The 26,741-nt window shown below is 37.8% G+C and overlaps 1 protein-coding gene across 3 annotated transcripts in view; it reads left to right on the plus strand.

Moving 5' to 3' along the window:
* Sin1 (SAPK-interacting protein 1) overlaps window positions 1-26,741 on the plus strand; it is a 214,920-nt gene that overhangs the window by 155,122 nt on the left and 33,057 nt on the right. For all 3 annotated transcript variants that reach the window (XM_067140978.2, XM_067140980.2, XM_067140979.2), the window contains one exon: window positions 8,010-8,053. In XM_067140978.2, the coding sequence (XP_066997079.1) occupies window positions 8,010-8,053 (44 nt within the window). The remainder of the gene's footprint in view (window positions 1-8,009; window positions 8,054-26,741) is intronic.

Below are 26,741 nucleotides of genomic sequence, written 5' to 3' on the forward strand. Positions count from 1 at the left end.
CACTCGAAACCATATTTTACTTTCACTGACAAAAACATTCGACAAGATTTCCAGCATGTATTCCCATTCAATAACATTATTCCTCAACTTACCTTCAAATCTCTTCTCAACTAGTTTTACAAATTCTATAGGTTTGAACTGTTTTCCAGGAAACCTAGTTAAATCACGATCCCTACTGAACAAACCACTCACTACTATCACATCTCCCACTATCGCACCTGTAAATTCCTGCCGTATCACTCCCTGGCAGTTCCAAATTTCTTCTTCCGCTACTCTCTCTGCATTCTCTTCCACTATTCTCACTTCTTCCTGCAATTCTTCCTCTCTCTCTCTCTTACCTGCTGTGATAGCGTTTCCTGTTCGTTCCGTAGTTCAGTGACCCGCCCATGTTTGCTTTCAATTTGTTCATTTCTACTAATCTGTTCCCTCGTCTCTTCCCCAACTGCATTGTAAATCTTGTCCAATCCTTTCTCGACTACCTCATGAATTACTTCCCAATTACTAGAAATTGTCTTACTTAACAGTACGATATTGATACTGTCCCCTGTACATATTTCCTTAACTTGCTCGGTCTGAATATGAAGACTGCTCCGATTCAACTCCATTTCGCCTTCAATTTCAACACACACTTCATTTGACTTACTTTCTAACTTAGATGTTTGATCATTTACCTCTAATATCTTAGTATCTATTTTACTACTGATCGGACTGTTACTACTACTACTCAATTTTATTTTTCTCCTTAGAGAGTTAGTGTGTTTATTAAAATCTTCATTACTCCTAACAATTATTTGATCCATTTTGCTACGCAGAGAGTTAATCTGTTTATTAACATTTTCACAATTCATTTCACTCAGTTTCTTATTTTCATTACTCATCTTGGTAAATCTGACATCAGAAAATTCATAAAATCTTGGTTCATCCCCCCCCCCCCCGTGACTTCCTTTTGAGTTTCAGTGTGCTTCTCAATTTCTGCACTTTCCTGAATTATCTCAGAAGCTTCCATCATGTTCATCTGCTCCCTGTTTTCAACTTCGCCTTGGATGTTCTTAGAAGCAACAGCCTCGTCATCACGTGACTTGCTATTGTCTTCCTTGTCCATCTTTGGTTCACTAGTGATAGTGCACGATCTCAAATTAATTTCCCTCTTCAAATCCCTTGACATGCCACCAAAATACAAACATATATCACAAAATTACACTCCTGACATTTACCGGTAATAATTCCGTTGGCTTAAATGTGCATACTCTTCTCAAAATGAACCTATGATATGCTGTCATTTAGAACAAGTTCTGAATTTATTCGAGCACCACTTTGCGGCGACACAATGTAATATGTTCCTGACTCTCTTACTAGCTTTAACAGTATAAAACTGCATTTAAAATAAAAAATCTGAAAATTAATATTCATTACATAAAATACACAATTGTCGGACCTTGTACTCACACTTACTTCTTACCTGCTTACTTACACATACGTTATTTGATGGGCGCCAGCTAGCACTCAGTGCAGCAATAATAGAATGAGAATCTTGTCTATCTCTAGGGTGTGGGGTAATAAGCATACTTATGACAACCTACCATATAAGTTCTGGGAAAAGGAGATTGGCATTCGGTTTCCCCATTAAATTTGAGGTTAAGAAATTTTACTGTTTAAATGAAACGAAAGATTAATTTGATAGGAAAAAAATATATTCTTGAAATTGTATATAAAAAAAATAGTAAGTCTTGTTGCGGTAAAACAGATGAGAATAAGAAATTATGACATTGCAACTGAAAGAAACTAGGCATGAATTTGAATTCTTCTTGACCGGACATTTAACAATTTTATATGAAATATATCCCTCACTGGTTCACTTGACTGTACCTTCAACACTTTGAGTGTAATTACGACGTATTCCTTTGATCTGGTGTTTACTGTAGATGTGTCACGCCTAATTTGGTGATGTATCCATGTGACTGCTTCTTCTCCATATCATATGACTTATTGGTAAGTCTGTATGGTATAACTTCATTGCAAGTGTATGTCCGTATCTTCTACTAAGTGACCCACCAACTGTAGCTTCACTCTCTCAATGACCAACGATTAATGACCGACTGAGGCCTCTCCATCTCGTTCAGTTAATGGCCGACTGTGGCCTCTCCTTCCAGTAGAATAATGACTGATGTTACAATATGCAGCCACCTTTTATAGACGTTGGTTGACGCACCTACATAATCTCCAGAAATAACTATGATCTACTCTCACCTCGCGACAAATATTACACCCTATGGCGAAATCCCCTGCGGCACCCAGTAGGTATCTCCAGAACGTGAGCTCAGCGCTAAATACGCACGATGACGTAGCATTGACCTGGCAGAAAAGCCAGCAGTATTGCACAATGTAACAGTGTCACATCCAACGTCTGATATATAGCAATTCTCACTGTACCTGTTTTTAGTGTTAATCTACACACACGTATATAGGCATACATTTAACTACAATCACTCAAGCGACAAGCATTGCAGAATTGAATTGAATAATAATTATGATACAGTGATAGTAATCTCACAGATAAAATAATAATAATACGGACATAATAATAATAATAATAATAATAATAATAATAATAATAATAATAATAATAATAATAATAATATACAGATATCATCTTGTAACAGGATTTGAACCATTACACATGTGACCAATCAGCTACGGTTATGCAGGAGGGGGCTGTTACAAAATTGGTTAAATGTGCTAATATAACTTTTTACATAAATCATAGATTATAGATTCTTGAGGCAGTGGTTAAAAATAATGGTGAGAATTGGGAGAATAGTGCCGGTAATATTACGTATGAAAGTTACAGAAATGTTGACGCTACTTGCCCTGAATTTAGTAGAGGACAAGATTTTCTTAACTCTGTTAGTGCTGACCGAAGAAAAGCACAGGCAATTTTGTGGGACAAATGATGGGCCATTGTCTAGATGTGGTCTGTTCAGCGGATTAGACTGAACCCTCTTTTACGTGAGTGGAATGTCAGATACCCAGAGTTGTTCTGTGTTTTGCTTATGCCCATAGTTCGGCGATATCTCTAGGTACTAGCCGTATTTAGGTTGATTACTGATTCGTGAAATTAAAAAAAAAAAACGGAGTATTGAATTGTCTATGGACAGCATACACCACTTTCACAGATTGGGCCATGCAAAGAGGACAGCGTGTGTCATCTTGAGTTTGGACAAAACATTTAGCAAAGATATTTATATCCTATCTTAGAAGTAAAGCTTCCACGGTGTGTAGAATTATTATTTGATTTTTTTCCGGGTTAAACCGTGTTGTTGTTTTCTGTACGTTCCGTACAGTTTGCTGATGTTTCAAATACATTTCAGTATACTTATATCCTATTTATTTACTAAATGGTACAAGAGATTTCCACTAGTATTAATTGTATTAAAATTTGTTTCTCAGAATGGCTGTCCTTTTGAAAATTCACTTCAGTCACGGAAGTAAACTACAGTTTTGTGTACCATAGTTTTTGTTAGAAGTTATGTTAAGTCGGTGATCAGCTATATCTCTGTTTTTAGTTCCAGTATGCTTCTTAGGAAATAGATATAGTGAAATGCCACCAAAATCTGACCTCTTAGACTCAACACTTCCTCAAACTTCATTGTCTTATACAAATTTGAAATGTGAACATGTTCATGGTTCTTTCAATGTGGAAGTTATACAGTGTGATAAATAAATATTGTAATTGATCATGTTGATGATATGATTTGAATGTTATATGTCTTACTTATTTAATCACACTCCATTTTCAACTCACTGCTCCAGTGTTTGATTTTGCAAACTTGATTATAGGTAATAAATGCCTGTCCTATTAAACTGCACAGCTGGCCTATTTTAACTCAATGGCATATACTTACAGCTCCCAGCTGTGCAGTAGTGAGCGGGATACAACATAAACACACGGTTCTCAGTCGCGTGATAGAACCAAGTGAGCTTGATCAGATTTGAGTACATATTTTTGGTGTTCTGCCAAAAGATGTCATGTTATGTAGCATTCGAAAGGGGAAGAATGCATTCTTTCTCTAATTTATGTTCTGTTCGACACTGTGTGTGAATGCTTGTTTCACAGATCTCCATCTGATGGAAGGCCAGAAGAAGTCATATTGCATAAAAGGTAGTTATTAGCTGGCTAGGATGTTTCTAAAATTCTACACAGAAGTGAGAATGAAAGTGAGTCAGAAATGTGAAGAATTGTTTAGTGATAGTGGAGATAGTGAAGACAGTGGTGGACCTGAGATAAATAACAGTGAATCAGAAAATTCTGTAGGTGAAGAATGTGATGTTAAGCGGCTGGGTTCGAGTAAAAAAAAAAAAAAAAAAAAAAAAACTCTGAAAAATGGAGAGGGGGCAAAAAAGTCCAAACGTGTAACATTTGTGACTCCTTAATTAGTTAGTTAATTAATTATTTATTATAACTAGAGGCACCTGGTTGTGTTGAAAATTTTTGCCTAATTTTATAACAGTTATTTTGGTATATTTAGCTATTTTTATTTTATTTCATCAATAATTTCGCTAATTTTTATGTCCACTTTTCAACAGTAAAATGTAAACAAATAACTTCATTGATAGCATATTTGCAGTATAACAACATTGTATTTTTGCATAAGTATATAAATACATGAGTTATGCTTCTGCTCAGAATACATACAGTATTACACATTATATCAACGAATGGAAATTTAAAAAACTTGTATCAGCTATCACTTTAACAAGTAGAGCCTAAAGTATATAATTTACATATCAGTCTAAGGGAAGACAGAGATATCATGAGCTCCATATTACTGGGAGTCAGAGTTGCTCCCCTCTCAGACATTACATTACAATACATTGAGAATGCCCTCTCACTATCAACATTACTGACTGGGATCCATAGGCCTTCACTGCAGCTTCGACAAAATACTCATATTCTGGTTTCAGGCAAAGAAGAATGGCAATCACATCAATATATCTGTCTGCTCTACATGAACTAGTAACTAGATCCCTAAACACGGTGTATGTTTCAAAGTATTCTGACATTGAAAGTTCTTGTAAGATGGGAATTTGCTTTATTAGCGGAGAGAGTTCATAATTTTCTAAATCACCTTCCATTATGCTGCTTGGATCACAAAGTTTACCGAGAAAAGAAATGATAAACTTTCCTGTGTCAAACTCTATTAAGTGGTTCAGCTTTTTCAGGCTTGCTCTACCTACAGGTTGAAACAAAGATGCTGTGTCTGCATTTGTTTTGGTAGTCTGGAAGGTTTATCCGAGGTTGTCTCAAAAAAATGCAACCTGTGGTAATTTAAAGCCCTTTGAAAGGGAAGAGCTCTTTAATGTGAGAAGCAAGTTACAACATTTTGAACAATGCTCAACAAGAAAAATAGCTAGGTAATGAATTTTTGTTACTTTATTTGGGGTCAAGGCTTTAAAGTAGTTCACAACACTCTCATCTTCATTAGTTTCAACAAAGTCTACTAGATCATGAAGATATTCTCCAAGGTACTCAACACTTTTAAACCATGAGTTCCACCTGGTGATCACAGGAATAGGGAAGAGTTTAGCCTCAGTAGATTCGTTTTCATATTTTTGATTCAAGAATTGAATGTATGTATGCTTTCTCTTCCGTGTAATAAGGAAGATGTGTTTTGCCTGTACAACACATTGGTTCAAAGCACTAAGTTCCACAGCCCACACACTGCCCACCAAAGTCAGTTTATGAGCCCAGCACTGCGTAAGTACTGTAATGGTCATAGCGTCCGCCATGCCAACTGGCAGTGGGCCCGGCCCGGCCCGGCACCGTATAGGCCCGCCCCTTACGCTTCAACTGTGCCAATCACAAGCAGCGCTTAAGTGCTAGGCCAGCCCCACTCGCTTCCGCTCGCAGTCCCGTAGCAGAGGAGTGTGGAAATGACTCCACAATTAATCTGGAGTGTTCCATCTCGCGATGTTCCTGGATCCATCCAGCATCCAGACGATTCTAGAAAGGCCAGCGCAGGTATATAAGAGAGGAAAGACCTGCCTGGAGTCAGTGAGAGTTAGACGAGTTAGAAGTTGGTGTGGTTCAGTCGTGAGCGACTGCCAGTGTAGTGAAGTATGTGAACTGCCGTGATTATCGGACTAGTGTGCTACGGTGCGGACTGTCGGCGAAGGAGAGAACGTGTAGCCGTGCGACGTGGGACCTTGTGTGTGAGTGTAAAACTGTGTAGTGTGAGAACAAGTGAGAAACGAAAGGAGAGAGAGCCCGCGAACTGCGTAAGTGTGTGTTATGAGAAAAAGTTGTGTGTAGTCTTGTGTAGTTTAGTGCGTAGCTAATAAATCTTAGTATTGAAGCTACCAGTCTAGTATTAATTGATCCTACTACCCCGCCAACTCATTACAGTACTAACCCATCTGAAACTAAAACCCTAACTGCGTTTATACACGAGGTCATGTAACGTGCTGAATCTGCAATTATAGAAACTACTTTCTGGTACTAAATTTCAAGTTTGTGAATTACACTCATAATTACTTGTGAACATTCTGTAGCATTAGCATTTGCAATAACTTTCACTCCCTCTACAAATAACTCGGAACTGTACTATCGCCACAACTAAGCACTTTTATCAGAACCATAAACACAAATTGCCCTTTTTTTATCAGTCGTTTCATCACAAAGAATTGAAACTCTGTCATCTTTCACAGCTTCTTTTAATCTTTCTCCTCCTCTTTGATGATTCGAGGTACATAAACTTCCCGCAATCTTCCAGATGTGGACAAGTCTCCAGCATCTAAAAAAAATCAATAGGCTTAATATTAGAGGGCTATGTAACATTATTTGAAAGAATTAAATGATTTATAATTATAAGTAAATTAGGTATCCAGCATGCATTATCTAGGCCTAAATGTCATCAAACGAGAAAACTAGCATAACCAGACAATGTTATTAGAAGAACATAACCTCAAATTTCTTCCTTGGAATAGTTATATAGTAATGTACAAACCTGGTATATAATTCTCCATCCACTCTCTCAGCTTTGGATGATCAACTTTTTCCAGTGGAATATTTGCCTCCATAAAAGCTCGAGTTGTAGATAAAATGAATGTGGCTTTATCGTATTTCGTTCATTTTCTGCTGAACTAGTGTCTGTGAGACTAGCTTGTCTTCTGATGCCTGTCGTCGTTAGCGCCTTTTCCTTGTTCTCTTTATGTGAAACTCTGTTAATAATGTGTTTCAGGCACGTGTCCTTTCTCTGCCACTCAATTCGCACATTATAGTATTTGCACATCGGTATCTTTCTAGTTTAGTCAAACATGTAAAATCCTTCCGATGCAAATTCTTTTCTCGATAAAAACATCCCATTTTAATAAACTGAGCACAAAATAGGAAATTAAACGCACCGATCAGCAGGGATTTTCAACAGGCAAGATGAAATACACTGTCACGCCGTCATGTAATTATGAATACGATAAATTTCTCGCTTCGCAGGAAGCTAATCTAGCGACAATCGATATACTATATATTAGCTTTCAATATATATCGAAAGGGTATAAAGTCGATTGTGACATCAATTATCAGATTTTAATGCCACAACTCGCCTTGAATCTCCATCTTCAAATGATCCAATTCGAAATAATTTCGTAAATTATTTCACAATTTTGCTTAAAAATAAATAGTTTCACGTTTCTGAGCCAAATTTGTAAAATTTTGCAAAAATTTCACGATTTCGCACTTTGCGAAAAACATGTGCCTCTAATTATAACCTGTGAATAGCTGTAGGTAATAAATTTAATTTCACATGAGAATCTGTGAATAGCTGTTACTCACCTAAATCAGATGCTAATTCCAGGTGTCCAGAGGGCAGAAAAAATAGTATGCTAGTGGGTTAATGAAATATCTATTATATGTTGTATAAGGAAACTCTCCTCTCTCTTTGTAACTTATTTCATTTGAGCCTCCTCATGATGAAGTGTACAATTCAATTAGTATTTTTCTTTTCTTTTTTCAGGGAAGAACTAGACGTAATATTTCATGGTACTAAAATCAACAAAGGTGAGTAGTAAATCACACTTACCTTCCACTTTGAGCTGATGAGGATGCTTGGTCCTTTGTTAAGATGGAAGCCATGCTTTTTCAGTATCAACTTAATTCATCTGTCGAACACAAGACACAAATTTATAAAACACTAGTACATATCTGAGAAAAGTAAGACTGTTTATTAATGGTAGAATAGCTTGTTTTGTTCTTAAAGAACATCCTCAGATGCTTCTAAATCACTTATTTGAATGTGCATGTACCTGTACGTACAGCTGTCAAAAGAAAAGTTACCCTGTGCTGTTACACGATGCATGTACTTGTAGATGTGCAGTAGAAGCACTGTGAAGTATGCTGAACTATAATATTTCTAAATCTGCGTCTTGCGGAACAGCGATATAGCCCTCACTGATTCAAAGGTTGAGAGTTCGAGCCTTGTTCAAGTTATCATTTTTATTTGTGTTATTGTTTCTTAGCGCCAGCCATGCAGTATAGGGGTAGCGTGACTGCCACTTACCGGAGGCCCCGGGTTCGATTCCCAGCCAGGTCAGGTATTTTTACCTGGATCCGAGGGCTTGTTTGAGGTTTACTCAACCTTTATAATTACAATTGAGGAGCTATCTGATGGCAAAATAGTGGCTCCAGCCTAGAAAGCGAAGAAAAATGCCCAAGAGTATTCGTCATGCTGACCACGACCTCTCATAATATGCAGGCGTTCGATCTGAGCAGTGGTGACTTGGTAGGCCATGGCCCTGTGGAGCTGTTGTGCCATGGGGTTTGTTTGTATTGTTCCATAGCAATATAAATAATACAATTGTTAGTTTGGAAACAATACAGGTACATACTGTTGTACTAGTATTATAGTTTGTTTTCTTCTTCTATTAAACTATCTTCTAACAAAATAAAATGAAAAAGAGTGACGAGGATTTAAACCAAAGAGGTTGCCGTCTAAATTTCAATGTTCTTCTGACTTAGCTATAGGGGATTTACTTCGTACTGATGAAGGTCAATGTATTTGCAGAATCACTACAACTTAACATTCATTTAAATTATACAGTAGAAGTCCGCTGTAACGAGTACGGTATATAACGAGAACCCCCTTATAACGACAGTTTTTGTCTATCCCTTCAAAATTCCTATATTGAACTGTGTATTATCTTTCGGTTACAGCAAGAGCCCTATCAGTGATGCACCTGTTATTACGAGCGATTAAGCGTGCGTGATTTTTTTGTTACCGACATGTATGCACCCAGCGATTATATTCCATTTGATCAGTCATTTTCGGCATCGTTTCCTCGCTGTGTCCACTAGCGACCTCTCTCGTCAACATTCAAAGGCGATGTCAGAGTCGATTAGTAATACCCGTCGACTGCTGTTCGATAAAGGAAAATGGAAACTAAAGAAGAGAACCTGTTTTCGTAATAAATGCATAAATAACGTGTCCGATAGCAGTTGTTAACTCTGAAAAATAAAAGCTGAAGTAAACAATCGCTTAATTTTAATGCTAAATACTGCAATTAAGTAAGAATGCGATACACCTCATGGTATGGCAGAGTGCATTTGTAGTTAGACTAGAAGGTTATCACTTTTCTACTGCACTTGATATATGTTTTCATGGTAGACTAGAAGGTTATCACTTTCCTACTGGCACTTGATATAAATGTTTTCATGGTACATGAGTGGTTAAGTTAGATTAGGTGACGCTGTTTGAATAAGAAAACTGAAGTGTTTGCCACTAAATGCGACCTTTGGTATTATTCTCTCGCTATGTGCACTTGCGAGCTCTCTCGTCAACATTCGAAGGCAATGTCGGAGTCGATTAGTAATACCCATCAACTGCTGTTCTGTAAAGAAAATAAGAAATGAAAAAGAAGAACATGTTTTTGTAAGAAATACGTAAATAACGCGGTTGATACGAGTTGTTAACTCGTTACAAATAAAGGCTAAGTAAACGATCGCTTAATTTTAATACTCTACACTGAAATTACGTAAGAATGCAATACACCTCAAGATATGGCCGAGCGCATCACTGATTTCTGAGGTTAGATTATATTTTCTCACGTCTGGTTAAATTTTGATAAGGCTATTCCGATCTAAATTTATAGCAAGAATGTCATCATTTCTCTACTGGCGCTTGCAATATGTTTTCGTGATACATATAGTACGGTTAAGTTAGGTGACGCTGTTTGAATAAGAAAACTGAAAGATTTGCCACAAAATTCTATCGTCATCTTCGGTACTGTATCGTTTTCTCGCTATGTACACTTGCGAGCTCTCTCCTCGATGTTCGAAGGCAATGCATAGCCTATTAGTAATGGCCATCAACTGCTGTTCTCTAAAAGAAAATTCAGAATGAAAGAGGATGTCACGTTTTCGTAATAAATGCATGATACATACACGGTTAGGTTAGGTGACACTGTTTGAAGAAGAAAACTGGAACGTTTGCCACAGAGGCCTTTGTGAAATTAAACATACACTTTCACATAGTATCGGATTTCAAAAAATAACAAACGAGCAAGCCGGAGTGTGGATATCATTTGCGAAAACGCAAGTTTTGACCATGCTGATTTTATTGTGTATGGCATTTTTCCAAACTTGTATGAAAAATTGGATATAACAATCCGTTATAGCGAGTAAATTTTTTCTCGCTATAACGGACTTCTACTGTATCCTGATTATTTAATAATGCTATACATGTAGGTTTATTTTATGAGAATGTTATTATTGTGTAGTTGTAGTAGCAGAACTATTAGAACTATGAAGCAAACTACTCAAAAGGACGAAATCAGGAATACAGAAAATAGGAGGGTAGCTGGCATTTGAGGTCCCTGTTACCAGTGTAATAAAGGAGCATGGACTTCAATGGTATAGGCACATTATAAGAATGAAGGGCGAGAGATCTGTCAGAAAATACTTCGTCCTTACTGTCAAAGGAAAAAGCCCAAGAGGAAGGCCAAGGAAATGTTGGATAGAGATAGTGAAATCAAATGTGGAGGAGAGACGTCTCAGATGGGAGCTGGGCTGAGCGGCTCAGACAGTTGAGGCACTGGTCTTCTGACCCCAACTTGGCAGGTTTGGATCTGGCTCAGTCCTTTGGTATTTGAAGGTGTTCAAATGCGTCAGCCTCATGTCGATAGATTTACTGGCACGTAAAAGAATTATGGGACTAAATTCCAGCACCTCGGCGTCTCCGCAAACCTTAAAAGTATTAGTGGGAGGTAAAGCAAATAATATTTTTTTTTTTTTTTTATCCTCGGGTGACAAGATGTCCTGGAACAGAAGATGTATGCAGACAGGAAGAGATGGTGAGCTCTTGTACACCACACCCGGGAAACATGTTGCAAAATGATGATGATGATGATGATGATGGTGATGATAAGTACGAGCTTCAGCTGCAGTAGTATTTATAACCAAAACAGTAGTATTTATAACCAAAGCAGTGATTAAGGAATTACAGTTATTCTCAATGCAGATCTCTAGAAAACTAATTATGGTTTTGAGGTTGAGATCATAAAATATATTTCTTTTAAATCTTTGGAATTTATTTCTGAAAATAATATAGTAATTAGTATATGTATTTATATTAGTTTTAATTCTAAAATTTATATTTGTATCATTGTGAATACTTTGCCATTGTTCAAAGACATTGCTAGAGGCTAACACCATTTCTGCCTGAGACTTAGCAGTCACTGTGATGTATGAGATATACTATTTCCCAATACTGACGTACGTTGCAGGGACCTGAACATTGACAGAGTGTGAAATAAGTACGTAAAGAGGTAAAGAGGTAAATCAGAATAGGAAAGCTTTTTGGCAGAATGGAGAAGGATAAAATTAGATAATTTGGATGTGTTAAGAGGATGGAAGAGGGAAAGTTGCTTAAGTGGATGATGGAAACCCAAATAGGTGGAGGGAGGGCAAGAGGGATAACCAGACTAAGGTAACTGAAAACGATCAAGAATAGTATAATTATTGTATTACATAACTGAATATTATGCACATGATGGTAAAGTGCTGTGTATACAGTGAGACAGAAATTCAGCTTTGTGACATATGATGATGGCTAAAAAAAAATGCAATACAAGATATTGGTTCAGTAAAAACAAGACACCACTTGACACAAAGTAAAATAGCCAGTTACCCTAAAGGGAAGGGATTGCAGGTATGTGGGTAGTTAAATGTATCTGTAGCAATGACTTTCATAGTAGGGCAGATAATAGTTATAATAATTTTCTACCGGGCGAGTTGTCCGTGCGGTTAGAGACGCGCAGCTGTGACCTTGCATCTGGGACATAGTGGATTCGAATCCCACTGTCGGCAGCCCTGAAGATGGATTTCTGTGGTTTCCCATTTTCACACCAGGCAAATGCTGGGGCTGTACCTTAATTAAGGCTACGGCCGCTTCCTTTCAACTCCTACGCCTTTCCTATCCCATCGTCACCATAAGACCTATCTGTGTCAGTGCTATGTAAAGCCGCTAGTAAAAAAAAATAAAAAAGTTAATTTTCCGTAGTTTCCCATTTTCACACCAGACAAATGCTGGGGATGTACCTGAATTAAGGCCATGGCCACTACCTGCCCACTCTTGGCCCTTTCCCATCCTTCCTTCACCGAAAACTTTCAATGTGTTAGTGCGACGTTAAATAAGTAGCAAGAAAGGAAAAAAAGGAATAATTGTAAGAGAATCTCTCAGTCTTGTTTAAGTCATCTGTATCAGTAATTGTAGTCCTAATATTTTAAAGGGGCTAAGTACTAAAAACTGCTTTAAGGGAGCTTGATTAAAAACATTACCAAATGCTCCAATTAAATAATTTTGCATTTTGTTGTGTGACAAACCCATCGTTAAATCACATATACAACCATCCCTGTACATATAAGGTGTTATATTTATGAAATCTCTTTGAGAATAAAATCTAAATATGAAAATTGCAGAAGGAGCTATGACTGATACATTATTCATTCTGTATGGGCTCCATCCTGTATACATACACAGCTTCAGCATGTAAAAAAATAAAAATAAAAAAATATTAACTTTGGTTCAATATTTCTGAAATAATAATAGTAATAATAATGATGATAATACCTTCAGTCCAATATGTTAATTCACTATGGGAATACTATTTTATTTCCTTACTACACAAATCAACATAAATGTGGCGATGTTCAGGTGGGAGATATTGAATCATTGCTTCCAAATCCTTAATTTTCCGGGGGTAACTTGTGATCGTCTCGTTCTGTTAAATGTCTGCTCATGAAATCACTAATGGTTTTTCCTGTTTTAAAGACATTTACTGTTTGCCAATATTCTGTGTCTGAATGCGATCTTTTAATGTGCACTATACCAGCACGAGTAATCTGAATACCTGATGCCGAACCTATGATTAACACATTACCAGCTGCAGCTTGGAAGTTAATGAAGTCATCCGATAACACCCGGCATGATGTAATCATTTCCTGTAGATCATTAGGTACAAATGATATCAGTGTCCTATTGCACTTTTCAATTGAAGTGAAATGGCGATCACAACTATGGCCTGATTCCAGATACTGTATTTATGTTCAATGCATTCAAAACAGCTGTGTCCTACTAAAAACAGATACATAGAGAGCAATGCATGGTTCTTGTTTTGTGCACAGCAGTTGTCACTTTACACTGTTAGATTATTGTTATATCCTGCAATATATGATGTGGAATTTAATGCACAAAATAGACATGAAGCTATTTGATTTGCCCTTTGGCTGCCTTCATCATCATGCCTTAAACAGATTGACTTGCTAGTGTCATGGACATGTACACAAAAGTTTCAGCATGACATCTGATATAAATAAAATGTGTCTGCATGGGTAAGAGGAGGTACAAATAACACTTGCTGCAAGTCTATTGCAACTGTACAGGTGTCACTGCCTGGCATTGTTGATGAAATTGCCTCTCTCTTCATTTCGTCCATTGCACGTTGTTCCTTCCTCTGATGCCGTTGTAGTTGGGGTTTTACAGTCTTGTGCTGAGTTAACTGGTCTTTGGTTGCAATATTTAACTTGTCACATGTTTTGCATGTGTCTGCTCTAGGTCGTTGAAATGGCAACTTCAGAAAATACTTCGGAAACACTTGTCTGTAATGCATTTCTGGAACACATGTTTCAGGGTATTTTATTTTAAATGCTTGATACAGACTATGGATGCTTAAATCAGGACTTATCGTTGCCATAAGACCTGTCTGTGTTGGTGCGACGTAAAGCCACTAGCAACAAAAAAAAATCTGGACTTAAATATTCTTTGGATGTACTCTTACAAGTGCAGTGGTTCACATTTCTTGGAATTGATAGAATATGTTGTTACAGGGTGAATTGGCCATGCGGTTAGGGGCGCGCGGCTGTGAGCTTGCATCCAGGAGATAGTGGGTTTGAATCCCACTGTCAGCAGCCCTGAAGATAGTTTTCTGTTGTTTGCCATTTTCACACCAGGGAAATGCTGGGGCTGTACCTTACTTAAGGCCACGGCCGCTTCCTTCCAACTCCTAGGCCTTTCCAATCCCATTGTCGCCATAAGACCTATCTGTGTCGGTGCAACGTAAAGCCGCTTGCAAAAAAAAAAAAGGAATATCTTGTTTTACTAGTGCATTGTCATCACCTGTATATTTTTTATTATATGCTCCACCATGTTCATCATGATAAGTGGTCTTGCCCATCTTGAGTTTCTTCACCAATAGTTCAATCCTTTTCTTATTTTCTCCAGTCATATTCATAAATGTTTCCTGGCACACTCTAGAATGTCCACCCTTTCCATCAGAAAGTGTGTACTGAATTGTTACATTGCGATGATACGGCCTATCTTATATTTGTTCATTTCTGCCATGGCGTCTCCTGACAACAGGTAATATGTGCATTAAACACATTAAAAGGATTCCCTGTGCAGTTATAGTTTCAGTGTAAAAGTCTTTAAAGAGAGTCAAGTGCTCATTTGACACTGAACAACATTCATTGTTTGCTATTGCATCTGCAGACAGTCTGAAAATACAGAGAACAAAGAGCGGTTATGTAACATTAAAATAACATTTTTTTATATGTATTACACAGAGTTTGATAGCTGCAGTCACTTAAGTGTGGTCAGTATCCATTATTCGGGAGATAGTGGGTTCGAACGCTATTGTCAGCAGCCCTGAAGAAGGTTTTCCATGGTTTCCCACTATCAAACCAGGCAAATGCTGGAGCTGTACCTTAATTAAGACAACAGCCGCTTCATTCCCACTTGTAGCCCTTTCCTGTCCCATTGTCGCCATAAGACCCATCTGTGTCGGTGCGACGTAAAGCAACTTCTAAAAAAAAGTATTACAAACTAGTGTTGGCTACTGAGCATATGATTCAAAGCAGTGTATCGATTCGTTCAAGTGTCTGAGTGAATGAATTCACAGGAACTGCGAGCTCACGGCACAATTCTGCTGACTCGCAGCAGACATTGCGCACTCATGGATCAGTGAGACACAATACACACACGGCTTACTAGAGGGACACTGGACTTTGGTGGGGAGCCAAACGTCTGCTGTAGCGAGACATACAAAGCCATGGCACACTGAAAGAATCGTACGCAGTCACGGATCAGTGAGACACAACACACACACGGTTCAATTATCCGTACACTGGACATTGGCGGGGAGCTGAACTTCTGCTACAGCGATACATACAGAGCCATTGCACACTGAAAGAATTGTTCGCTATAATGGACTCTTGCGCTGAGCTCATTTGAAAATAATACCCACTAAATAAAAGACGGATTTATTTGCAGTGTTAAAAAGGTAGTCAAAACATAATTCCAAAGTCCCTAGCTTGTAAGTAGGTAGGCTATTAGGTTATTCTATTTACCGTATTAGTTTAATCAATCAGTATTTTTATAACTAGTTGACATTTGACAATGAATTATATTCAGCTCTCTAGCCTACCCGCCTGGCTCAGATGGTTGAGGCCTTGCCTTCTGACCCCAACTTGGCAGGTTCGATTCTGGCTTGGTCCAGTGATATTTGAAGGGCTCAAATACGTCAGCCTTATGTCGGTAGATTTAATGGCATGTAAAAGAACTCCTGCGGGACTAAATTCTGGTACCTCAGCGTCTCCAAAAACCGTAAAAGTAGTTAGTGGGACGTAAAGCCAATAACATTATTATCTAGCCTACCCAATGACTATTAGTCATTCTCATGACCACTCAGAATCGTCTGTTTTATATTGGGAAGAACCGTTCGGTATTCTCTCAGTTCGTATGTTGCATCATTGCACAATACTTCAATAATTGAATCACGAGATCAGTGTACGTGGACAGTGAGTAAGTGAGCCGACTGATTCCGTAGCTTAAATAAAAAACATGTTTAATCAGAAAACCAGTGGGCTACTGTACATCTCGGGTAGCCTATATAAAATATGACTATTTAAAAAATCCTCTGATGATAGAAAAAGATATTTTCAAAGACGACCGAACTAGCTGGTCGTGGGTTTAGCATCGCGTAGCTATGAGCTTGCATTCGGGGGTTGGTGGGTTCGAATCCTACTGTCGTCGGCCGTTAAGATGGTTTTCCGTGGTTTCCCATTTTCGCACCAGGCTAATGCTGGTGCTGGACCTTAATGAAGGCCACGGCCACTTCCTTCCCTCTTCTATCCCTTTCCTATCTCATCGTCGCCATAAGACCTATCTGTGTTGATGTGACGTAAAGCAACTTATTTGATTTATATTTAATATGTAGGGTACTTATTGTGGACACAAGTATTTTTACATCTATTTCTGTATATATAATAGAGATGTGACTTTCAGGGAACTGTGAAAAACCATGTACTGTATAAAATTTGAGTTATATAAATTATTATTATTATTATTATTATTATTATTATTATTATTATTATTATTATTATTATTATTAACTACATAAGTTTTGTGTTGTAATAAGCTTGTATAGTATTGCACAAGTACCTGTTTTATCCTGCATTTCAATTTTTTACTTATTTATTTTGTATTATGTACTTACCAAGAATGTAATTAATTTTCCAAGTTCTTTGAAATCATTTAAGAAAAGACTAGGCAAACAATTGATAGGGAATCTCCCACCTGTGCCAAAGCTCTAAATGCAGATCATTTATGATTGTGTGTACAAATATTTTTCATCTAACTCTATATAGGCTACTTATTGAATGGAGTTGTCACTCTTGGGGGGAAGGCTTTATAACATCAAAACTTGAATCGAAGGAGGATCGAGAATCTGAAAGCCAGGTGACGCATAGGAAGCAGTTCATAGAATGAAGACCAGATGGCAGCAGCAAGCATTGAATGTTGTTGCTGCTCTCTTCTCTGTCTTACATCCTAATTTACCAAATTCACATGATTTTCACTACTTTATATAACAAAATTTTATACAAAAATTTCCTAAAATAAAATCGGGAGATCGTCATTTACAACCCAAAATTGGGTACTGTACTTTGTATGGCTATAGTACGAACTAGCTAACACGTCTCTCATAATCAATGACATATAATGTATCCCTGCAAAGGAGAAGGTAAGTATGGCCAAGCATTGGGACATTGATTGACTACACAGATGCAGTAGGATCGATGACTCTAACGAGCCGTGAATCGGCTCACTGTATCTATTCAGTAATGTGAACAGAATCAAAAGAAATGATTCAGTAAAATGAATTGAATATCCGATCAATATTTTAAACAGGTAAGGTCAATAACATTATTTATCAAATCATATTTCACCCTACTTTTACATTAACAGCACGTGCTTATAATAAATGTAGTATAAACATTTCACAATACATACCTTTGGTGGCATTTTAAACCAAACCCCATGACACTGCAGCCCTTGAAGGGCCTTGGCCTACCAAGTGACCGCTGCTCAGCCCGAAGGCCTGCAGATTACGAGGTGTCGTGTGGTCAGCACAACGAATCCTCTTGGCCGTTATTCTTGGCTTTCTAGACCGGGGCCGCTATCTCCAGGTAAAAATCCCTGACCTGGCCGGGAATCGAACCCGGGGCCTCCGGGGAAGAGGCAGGCACGCTACCCCTACACCACAGGGCCGGCTTTGGTGGCATTTTAGCAGGGATTTATTTGCCGGAGCATGCTGTATACGCTAAATTGTTATTATGACATTTATTGTTCTTAGATACATGTTCACCGACAGCTCTTCCTTCACTATTACACTCCATTATATCAAAACTAGTATTAAGCAGTTGAACCTGCACATTACTGAGCAGCAGACAACGTTTTTGGCTGGTCCTAGCCTTAACACGTTGAGTGCCAGACCGATATTCATGGGTGTGCCATCTAGTGTCGTGAGCTAATAACATCGAGTTACTCCCTGTAGCCAAAAGGTTCACAGTCTTAACCAAGCAAGTGATTGCTGAAATGAGGATATATTTATGATATATTAGGTTAATATATTATGTATATTAGGTCAAATACTGTTGACCCCATATGGGGGTCGTATCGGTCATTACGAATTATACACGTACACGCATCCCCATACCTTCTCCTTTGCAGGGGTACATTATATGTCATTGATTATGAGAGACATGTTAGCTTGTTCATACTATAGCCATACAAAAGTACGATCCCCAATGTTGGGTTGTAAATGAGGATCTCCCGATTTTATTTTAGGAAATTTTTGTAAAAAATTTTGGTATATAAAAGTAGTGAAAATCATGTGAATTTGGGTAAATTAGGATGTAAGAGTATAATATTATAAGAAGAATTTGTAGTTAGGGAATATTGAATATATATATTATCATTATGTTTGTATAACTTTTAGTTTGGGTAAGAGTCTGTTACACGTGGTTGAAGTCAGTTAAGTGTTGCTTGGAAACCTGGAGTACAGTCAGGAAACGTATGCTGAAGAATGTACTTTATCAGTGTGGATGAATGTGCAGGGTCGCTATTTGCTCTGTACTGGGTTCAAAATCATTGTAACTACTGTCATTACTGTCCGACTTGTTCTGTAAATCGTCCAGACTATCTGCACTAAGTCTTTTACTGTTCGATTCACTCATAATGACCTAAAGATAGTAATGAACAAACTAACTCACACAAAAGGAAACTCGCCGCACTGCACACTTACGTAAACAATCTGTGCGTGAGATGGACAATGACTTTGTCACCCTACAAAGCACTCCTGACGTACCCGTATAGGGTCGCACCCAAACATGAATTGACGAATGAAAAGTGGGCTATGCACGTAGTAAATAAGACGGCCAACATATGGCAGGAAGAGGCTTTATACAGCTTCAAAACACACACCTACTGTGCAACCAAATGGTTTCGCACAGTTCTTTATATCGAACAAACTTACGACCCAATATGGGGACGTGAAGTTAAAAAACTTGACTACTCTCAAGTACCCAAGTACTCAACGTGTTAAGTCAACATATGGCTCCAGTGGAATGAGGGAGCACGGGAAGATACCTCTAGTACCATCTGTCGGCATATGAATGAGTACTTGCCGTTGACCTACGACAGAGCCCTTTTAGTATATGCTCATATGGATGTACTACTACCAATAGGTTCAATGAAATGAAATCTTAAAAACTGGCACTCAGCCCCTTTAGAATGTTAGGTCTACAGTTCTTCATGTGTGGAGTTAACTTTTAGAAATGTGACTCCTATTAAAATGAACACACACTCATGAAGATTACAAAATACTATTCAAAAATTTGCAGTGAGGAAAGGTATCCATTTATAAGTAAGGATACTTATGTCTTCATTTAATTTTTTTTGATTTTATTCTGTTATTGCAGTGATTGATAGGTAACTCATAAAGTGGATAATTATCCATACTGGAATTATTTTCCTACCTCGATACATGAGATCTACTGCTGCATGGGTGAGCAGTGTTGTCTTTTGAGCTTGAGCAAAAAACACTGGAGTGGATCTAGAGGTGACTTGTCCTATATTTTCAGAGATTTTTGAAACTTATATTTCATAATTATATTCATATTTTTTCCTGAATAATTAATTTGAAAGATGTCTGAAGAATGTTGAATGCTTTACTTCTCCCATAAATTTCTTGTTATTTGTTCCTGAAATTCTCCTTTTAATATTTTGTTAAAACAGGGTAATTATTGTTCCACCTTATTGATACAATATGTTGTGTGCCTTAAGCAAGTTTGCAAATTAGTTGTAGTACATGTTTTGTTTTATTATAAACATCATCAGCTACAGATATCTGTGTTTAGGTAAAAACATTAAATGTGCTGTACCCGGATGAGATGGACCATAGGTATCATGATTTGATATTATAAAATAAATTCAGGCATATGAAATATTGAAATGTACTCACTGTCAGTCTTGTGTAGACGGGAAGATTTCAACATTGTCAGCCGTGCTCGCCACGATCTGGCACCAAGATTTAAGCCTGTCATAATGGGTGATGTATTTCCATGTTGAAAGTTAAGAGGATTAAATCGAGTGCTGATTGCTACAAGGAAGTGAAGGAGCGTTTATTCCTGAACAAGGTTGCAACCCATGCGTCACCAATACGGAGAAATGTCGCAATAAAGTTTCCCGTGCCTCCAGGCATATTGTTGTCAAGTTGTCAAGGGGAGATATTTAAACTAACCGCTGCAGTTTCAGCCAATGATAAAATTTCTAAAGGGCTCGCAGATGCACCAACATGACAGAATACAATATGAACTCAAGTTATCTTCTCAGATAATCATCATCATCATCCTAAACCATCTCCAGTTTCCCGGCTGTGGTATCTCAGATAATAATAATTAAAATATTCCAACCACCGAATTGAACAGATGGGATTTTTTAGATATCATCCCCATGTTGATTAATTGTAAATTTGATGAATTAAAATTCAGAATTCTAGGAATAGACCCACGCTGTATCGCTATTGGTCAGAAATATCACACCAGCATAGACGCCGACTTAGCACGCGAAAAGTGGAAGACAGAAATTAAGTAATATCTTCGTGATCTCCTAACGATATGAGATCAGTATACGACACGTGAAATGTGTCACCAGTTTATTAAGTGGGATAAATTAAGAGATCCAAATCAACGTGCAAGTGCTGATTTAGTATAATCAACCCCCCTCCCTCTGGTATGACCGCGGATGACCCATGCGGGAAACCATATCATCCATAAATACTAGGAGTGGAACCTCACAAGAACAGTTGTTTGAAATAGTTTGATACTCTGACACGTTGATACTGCAAGTCAGTACCTCGAGACGTATTCTGAGTCAGAGCTGAAAGTACGTGAGTCGTTATGAAAGTGAAGATGAACAGTGAGATTATTCATAGTACCGAGTGTTAATAATCAGTATAACTGTATGTTGAAGTTAATACATTTATAAAGGTTTCATGTGATTGAAAATAAATGATCAACGAAAAGCCGGTAGTACTTATGAAGGCAGTGTGCGGAGCCTGAATTAATTTCAAGAGAGTTGGTGAAACAATTATCCGGAGCAGGGAACTGTAGGAGCGTGGTGATCACTAGGTGGCCTGGGAATATGTCAGGAAGTGCCGGTTGACAACCGCGATGCACGCCGGGTCGAATAAAACGACACATCATCGTAAGGTGTCATGGCTTGTGGTTCGAGCGCAAGTGAAGAAAGAATTGTGAAAGTGTCATGGGTCTTTAGGCACCTAGAAATGTTTTGTTGTATAAATCATTGTAAACTCATAATTAAGGTGTTAATAATGGGTAATCGCCCAGGTGTGTTTTTTTGTTATATTAATATTATAAAGTGCGGTAAGATGCATGAGTAAACCAATATGGGGCCATGAGGCTTCTGAACCGCCACAAGACAATGTAATTCTACATAGGAATGAGTACACAAAATTGATATATTTGGGGATGTTATCGCGATAAGACAGGGTTCAGTGTAAAGTAATCATGGTTACTTAACGTAACGCATGGATCGCTTCCCGAGTCCATGAATTTATTTAAGATAGACGGGTGAACTAATTTACATTAACGTAATTATGGGTTAGACTAATTAATTGATTATTTGTTTGTTGTATATAATGTAAATATTGGTTATATCTTTCAATTAATGCATGCTGTTTGTGAATACTTTGATTGAAGTTCATTTCAAGTGTCAGGTTTTTCTTTTATGATAATCCAGTTATTTTGATTTCTCAATCACTGCTGTGATTATTTGTACATTAGTTAGGCATATTTGTTACCAGACATCCAGATAATTATGTGTTTGCCTATTATGGGAATCAATATCTATATGATCTGATGGCCAAGCAAGCATCAGTTTTTGGTAATATGACAAAGTCGCTCATTGTGCATTGGCACTGCCGGTGGCTTCAAGTAGCCTATGCAGTGGCCTCCACAGTATGCCCTAGCCAGCGTCTTGGTAGGTGTGCTAGGTACCAATTGATGAGCCCAACCTAGCACATGGCGGCAAAACGCTGGCAACTAGGAATGAGTTAGCTGGAAAATTTATACTGTCCAATAACGGACCATTTATATTGGTATTACAATTCTGTAATACGGAAGAATATATGTGTATTCTCACCATGAACGTAACCCAAGGTGGTTTTGATATTGAAATTAGGGCCTGTCACCACATTATGTAATGAGTATTATAGAAAGTGTTAAGTCAGGAAAGGCATTGTCCAATTAGTGGGCAATGCACGAATCAGAAATAGGACTGGTACCTGCTACGAGAGATGACCTCTGCAGAATAAGAGTATCATCAAACTGCGTGTCTGACTCGTTGGCTGAATGGTCAGCGTACTGGCTTTCTGTTCAGAGGGTCCCGGGCTTGATTCCCGGTAGGGTCGGGAATTTTAACCATCATTGGTTAATTTCCCTGGCACGGGGGCTGGGTGTATGTGTTGTCCTCATCATCATTTCAACCTCATCACGACGCGCACGTCACCTACAGGTGTCAAATCAAAAGACCTGCACCTGGCAAGCCGAACCCATCCTGGGATCTCCCGACACTAAAAGGCATACGCCATTTCATTTCATTTATCATCAAACTGCATCTACATCATTGAACGTGTGCAGATACCAGAATCTACAAATGGTGAGCTAATGGCATAAATTACTGCAAGTCTCCGCATAACAATTCATTTTCTTAAATTTTATAAATTTTATTCATACATACATACATACATACATACATACATACATACATACATACATACATACATACATACATACATTATCATTATAGACTGTTATGCCTTTCAGCGTTCAGTCTGCAAGCCTCTGTGAATTTACTAAACATCGCCACAATCCTCTATTTACAACTAGTGCTGTGGTCTCATTTAGTTCTGTACCTCTTATCTTTAAATTGTTAGAAACTGAGTCTAACCATCGTCGTCTTGGTCTCCCTCTACTTCTCTTACCATCCATAGCAGAGTCCATTATTCTCCTAGGTAACCTATCCTCCTCCATTCGCCTCACATGACCCCACCACCAAAGCCAGTTTATGCGTACAGCTTCATCCATCAAGTTCATTCCTAAATTAGCCTTTATTTCCTCATTCCGTGTAGCCTCCTGCCATTGTTCCCACCCGTTTGTACCAGCAATCATTCTTGCTACTTTCATGTCTGTTACTTCTAACTTATGAATAAGATATACTGAGTCCACCCAGCTTTCGCTCCCGTAAAGCAAAGTTGGTCTCAAAACAGGCCGATGTAAAGATAGTCTTACATTTTATTTCATTCAATTTTTCTTTTGTTTCCAGAAGTTCTGTTTTCGTAAATACGCCGTCACGTTTATCATCCTAATAAATACCTACTTTAATTGGTACTTTTCATAAATTCTTCTTAATGATCCTTAATTTCCAAGTTAGTGTGTACTTAATGCTTAGTGTTCTGTTACCCCACCTCTGGAAGTTCGTATTTGGAGTCTCATTACCTATTATTATTATTATTATTATTATTATTATTAATTATCAACTATCGTCTTCAAGCCATAAGTTTGAAGGCTGGCACCATGGGATATTGTTTACAGAGAGTGAAATGAGCAAGTATTTATTTATATTAAAACTAGCTGATGTACCCGTGCTTCGCTACGGAATTCTACATTGCATACTGAATTCTAGGTTAAGTAGTGTACACCTTGTGAGCAAGATTGTATTATTTTGCATGGCAACATTACTCTAGAAACGCAACGGGGAAGTCACGAAATGTCTTTACTCATATGAAGACTGGATTAGGGAATTTTCATTGTAATGGTAGGTCTGCTTACCTAACATCAGTCACAATCAGGTTGGGGAGTTTTCATTATAATGGCAGACACTCACTCTCCACCTGCTTTTTTACATCCTGAGAAACACTGACTTAGTGGTTTTCCCAAGTGAAATGAACATAGGTCATTACAATTACATCAGTAGGAATGGCGTGATTAAATGCAATATGAAATACTCGATCAAATAAAAAAACACGCATTTTCTCACTTTTCACGAACAGTACTACGCTGCTGATCCAACAGTCCAAAGTTCCTGAACTGGAATGGCCAAGCCGCAGACAGCCGTGATCCGTGAACACTCTTCGTCTTTTTTGTCGGGTGGGGGGTCGAATAGTGGAGAGTCCCAGGGGGAAATCTATGCCTTTTTATTCATCTCTTTCCTAGGAGTACCCGATGAGTCGGAAAATCTCATTTCACTACACTGGTGGTGGAAAAATCTATCTGACTTGGAGGCAATTTTCTCCTCCAAGCCAGAGGAGAAAACCCCTCTTCACTACTAATTTGGAATAAAATGAATGTAGAATTTAATAAAAGTGAAAATGAAGACGCTTTTCTTAAGTAACGGGTCTTTTCAGGGTTGAATTTTGAATTATTTAGTGAATTGTAATGCTATAATTTGGAATGTGCCTTAATTGTAATTCTAGACCAGGTTATACTACTATTACTAAGTGAGCCTCTGCCAAATCTGCACACTGCTTATTCAAAACAGCGCATCAGAGTAGGGAGCGAATAGCTGGAATACTATGATGAACCAGTGTGTTAGGTACCAGCAGTATCAGACAATGTATGAACCAGAGGAATGGCATGCTAAAGAAAAAAGTTTTCTAACTCCTCAGCTCTTTCCCGCCAATATTCAGTCAGGCTGTTATACTCGGTATGCAACAGTAATCCCATCTATCGGAGTTGAGGGCACCATAAGGGGCAAAGAACATCACAGCAAACAATGGTCAATGTAATGTTATTGTTGATCAACGTTATGCGCTTTCGATATTGCAGGCCTTCAGATTTAGTTTTCTTCCGACTCTGAAATACCACTCGTATCATACTCGGTACGTTAAAACTGAATAAAACATAAATGACCAGAAATTGTATTCTCTATAACTTTTGTTATGTAGTACTTTTCGATAGGACCAACAACATAGGCATTTAAAAATTATATTTTAGGTGCCTTCCCATAAACTACAATTTCATCCAGGGAGAATAAAGTTGTTTCTAGCTTAGACTGTAGCTTCTTATTCCCTGACTCTATATACCGTTTTTCATTAAATTCTGTTAACCCATTTTCTCGTGGCTCGGCGTTGATATGGGCTTAGCAATAAAACTACAAATTCATGAATATCTGTGTTATCATAGCCGGTACGGTAAAAATGTATAAGACATAAATGATCGTAAATTTAATTCTATGTAACTTTAGTTATGTAGTATTTATCGATAGGACTACTTATAATATAAATATTTGAGAATTGAATTTTAGGCCTTCCCCTAAACTACCATTTCACTCAACGTGAACAAAATGATTTATATCCTAGATTGTAGTGGCCCATCCCCTGACTTTACATACCGATTTTCATTAAATTCTCTTCATCCGTTTTCAAGTGATGCGTGTACATGCATACTCACAGACAGATAGACAGACAGACAGAAATTACGGAAAAGTCAAAAGTGCATTTCCTTGTTACTATGGACATGAACGATACAGAAATACCACTTTTTTTTCAAATTCTGAGCAATGTACAGACAAAACTCTTATTATATATATATATATATATAGATAGATATAAGGTGACTCGGCACTTCACATATAGTTGTATATAATTATGTGGGCTAATGTGGGTACGACACACATTGGCACCGCAAGTGTGGAGCATGAAAACCATTAAGTACTTGTATAGAACAGCTCTAAAGAAAATAGAATTAGTGTTTTGGGGGGTAACTTCTGTGTATCCAGAGTGTATTTTGTTTTGTGTGTTTGATTTTGGGGATAGCGTGGCTGAGCAAGGGGAGAAAGACATGACACTGCGTAGTGAGCACATGCTAAAGGGTAGTACTTTAAGTAATTCTAAGGAAGAGGTAGATAAGTGTATAGAGGAGGAAACAGATAATAGGAGCAAAGATAGCGAAGGAAATAAGAGTTGGAATGACGAAGTTACTACAGATTCAGACGATAGTACGATGGGGAGTGAGGCGGAGGTTAGCCCTAACAATGAAAGTAATAATAATCAGTTAGTAGAAATGATGCAGTTAATGTTAAGTAAAATATACGATACTAAATCTGAAATAAAAAATGAATTGAAACTAACTAAATGTGAATTAAGTAGGGAATTGAATGAACACAAGGTCGAAGCTAATAAAAGGATGGATGAACACAGCAAACAGTTAAACGAATTATTTAAACAAAACGAAAGATTTAACAAGCAAATAGAGAAACAGAAGGAAGAAACTAAGCAAAACAAACAAGAGGTAGAAAATGATATTGTAGAGCAGAGGAGTTTTCGAATTAATGAAA

The sequence above is a fragment of the Anabrus simplex genome, chromosome 2 (genome assembly GCF_040414725.1).
Source record: "Anabrus simplex isolate iqAnaSimp1 chromosome 2, ASM4041472v1, whole genome shotgun sequence".
In the NCBI taxonomy this organism is placed as follows: domain Eukaryota; kingdom Metazoa; phylum Arthropoda; class Insecta; order Orthoptera; family Tettigoniidae; genus Anabrus; species Anabrus simplex.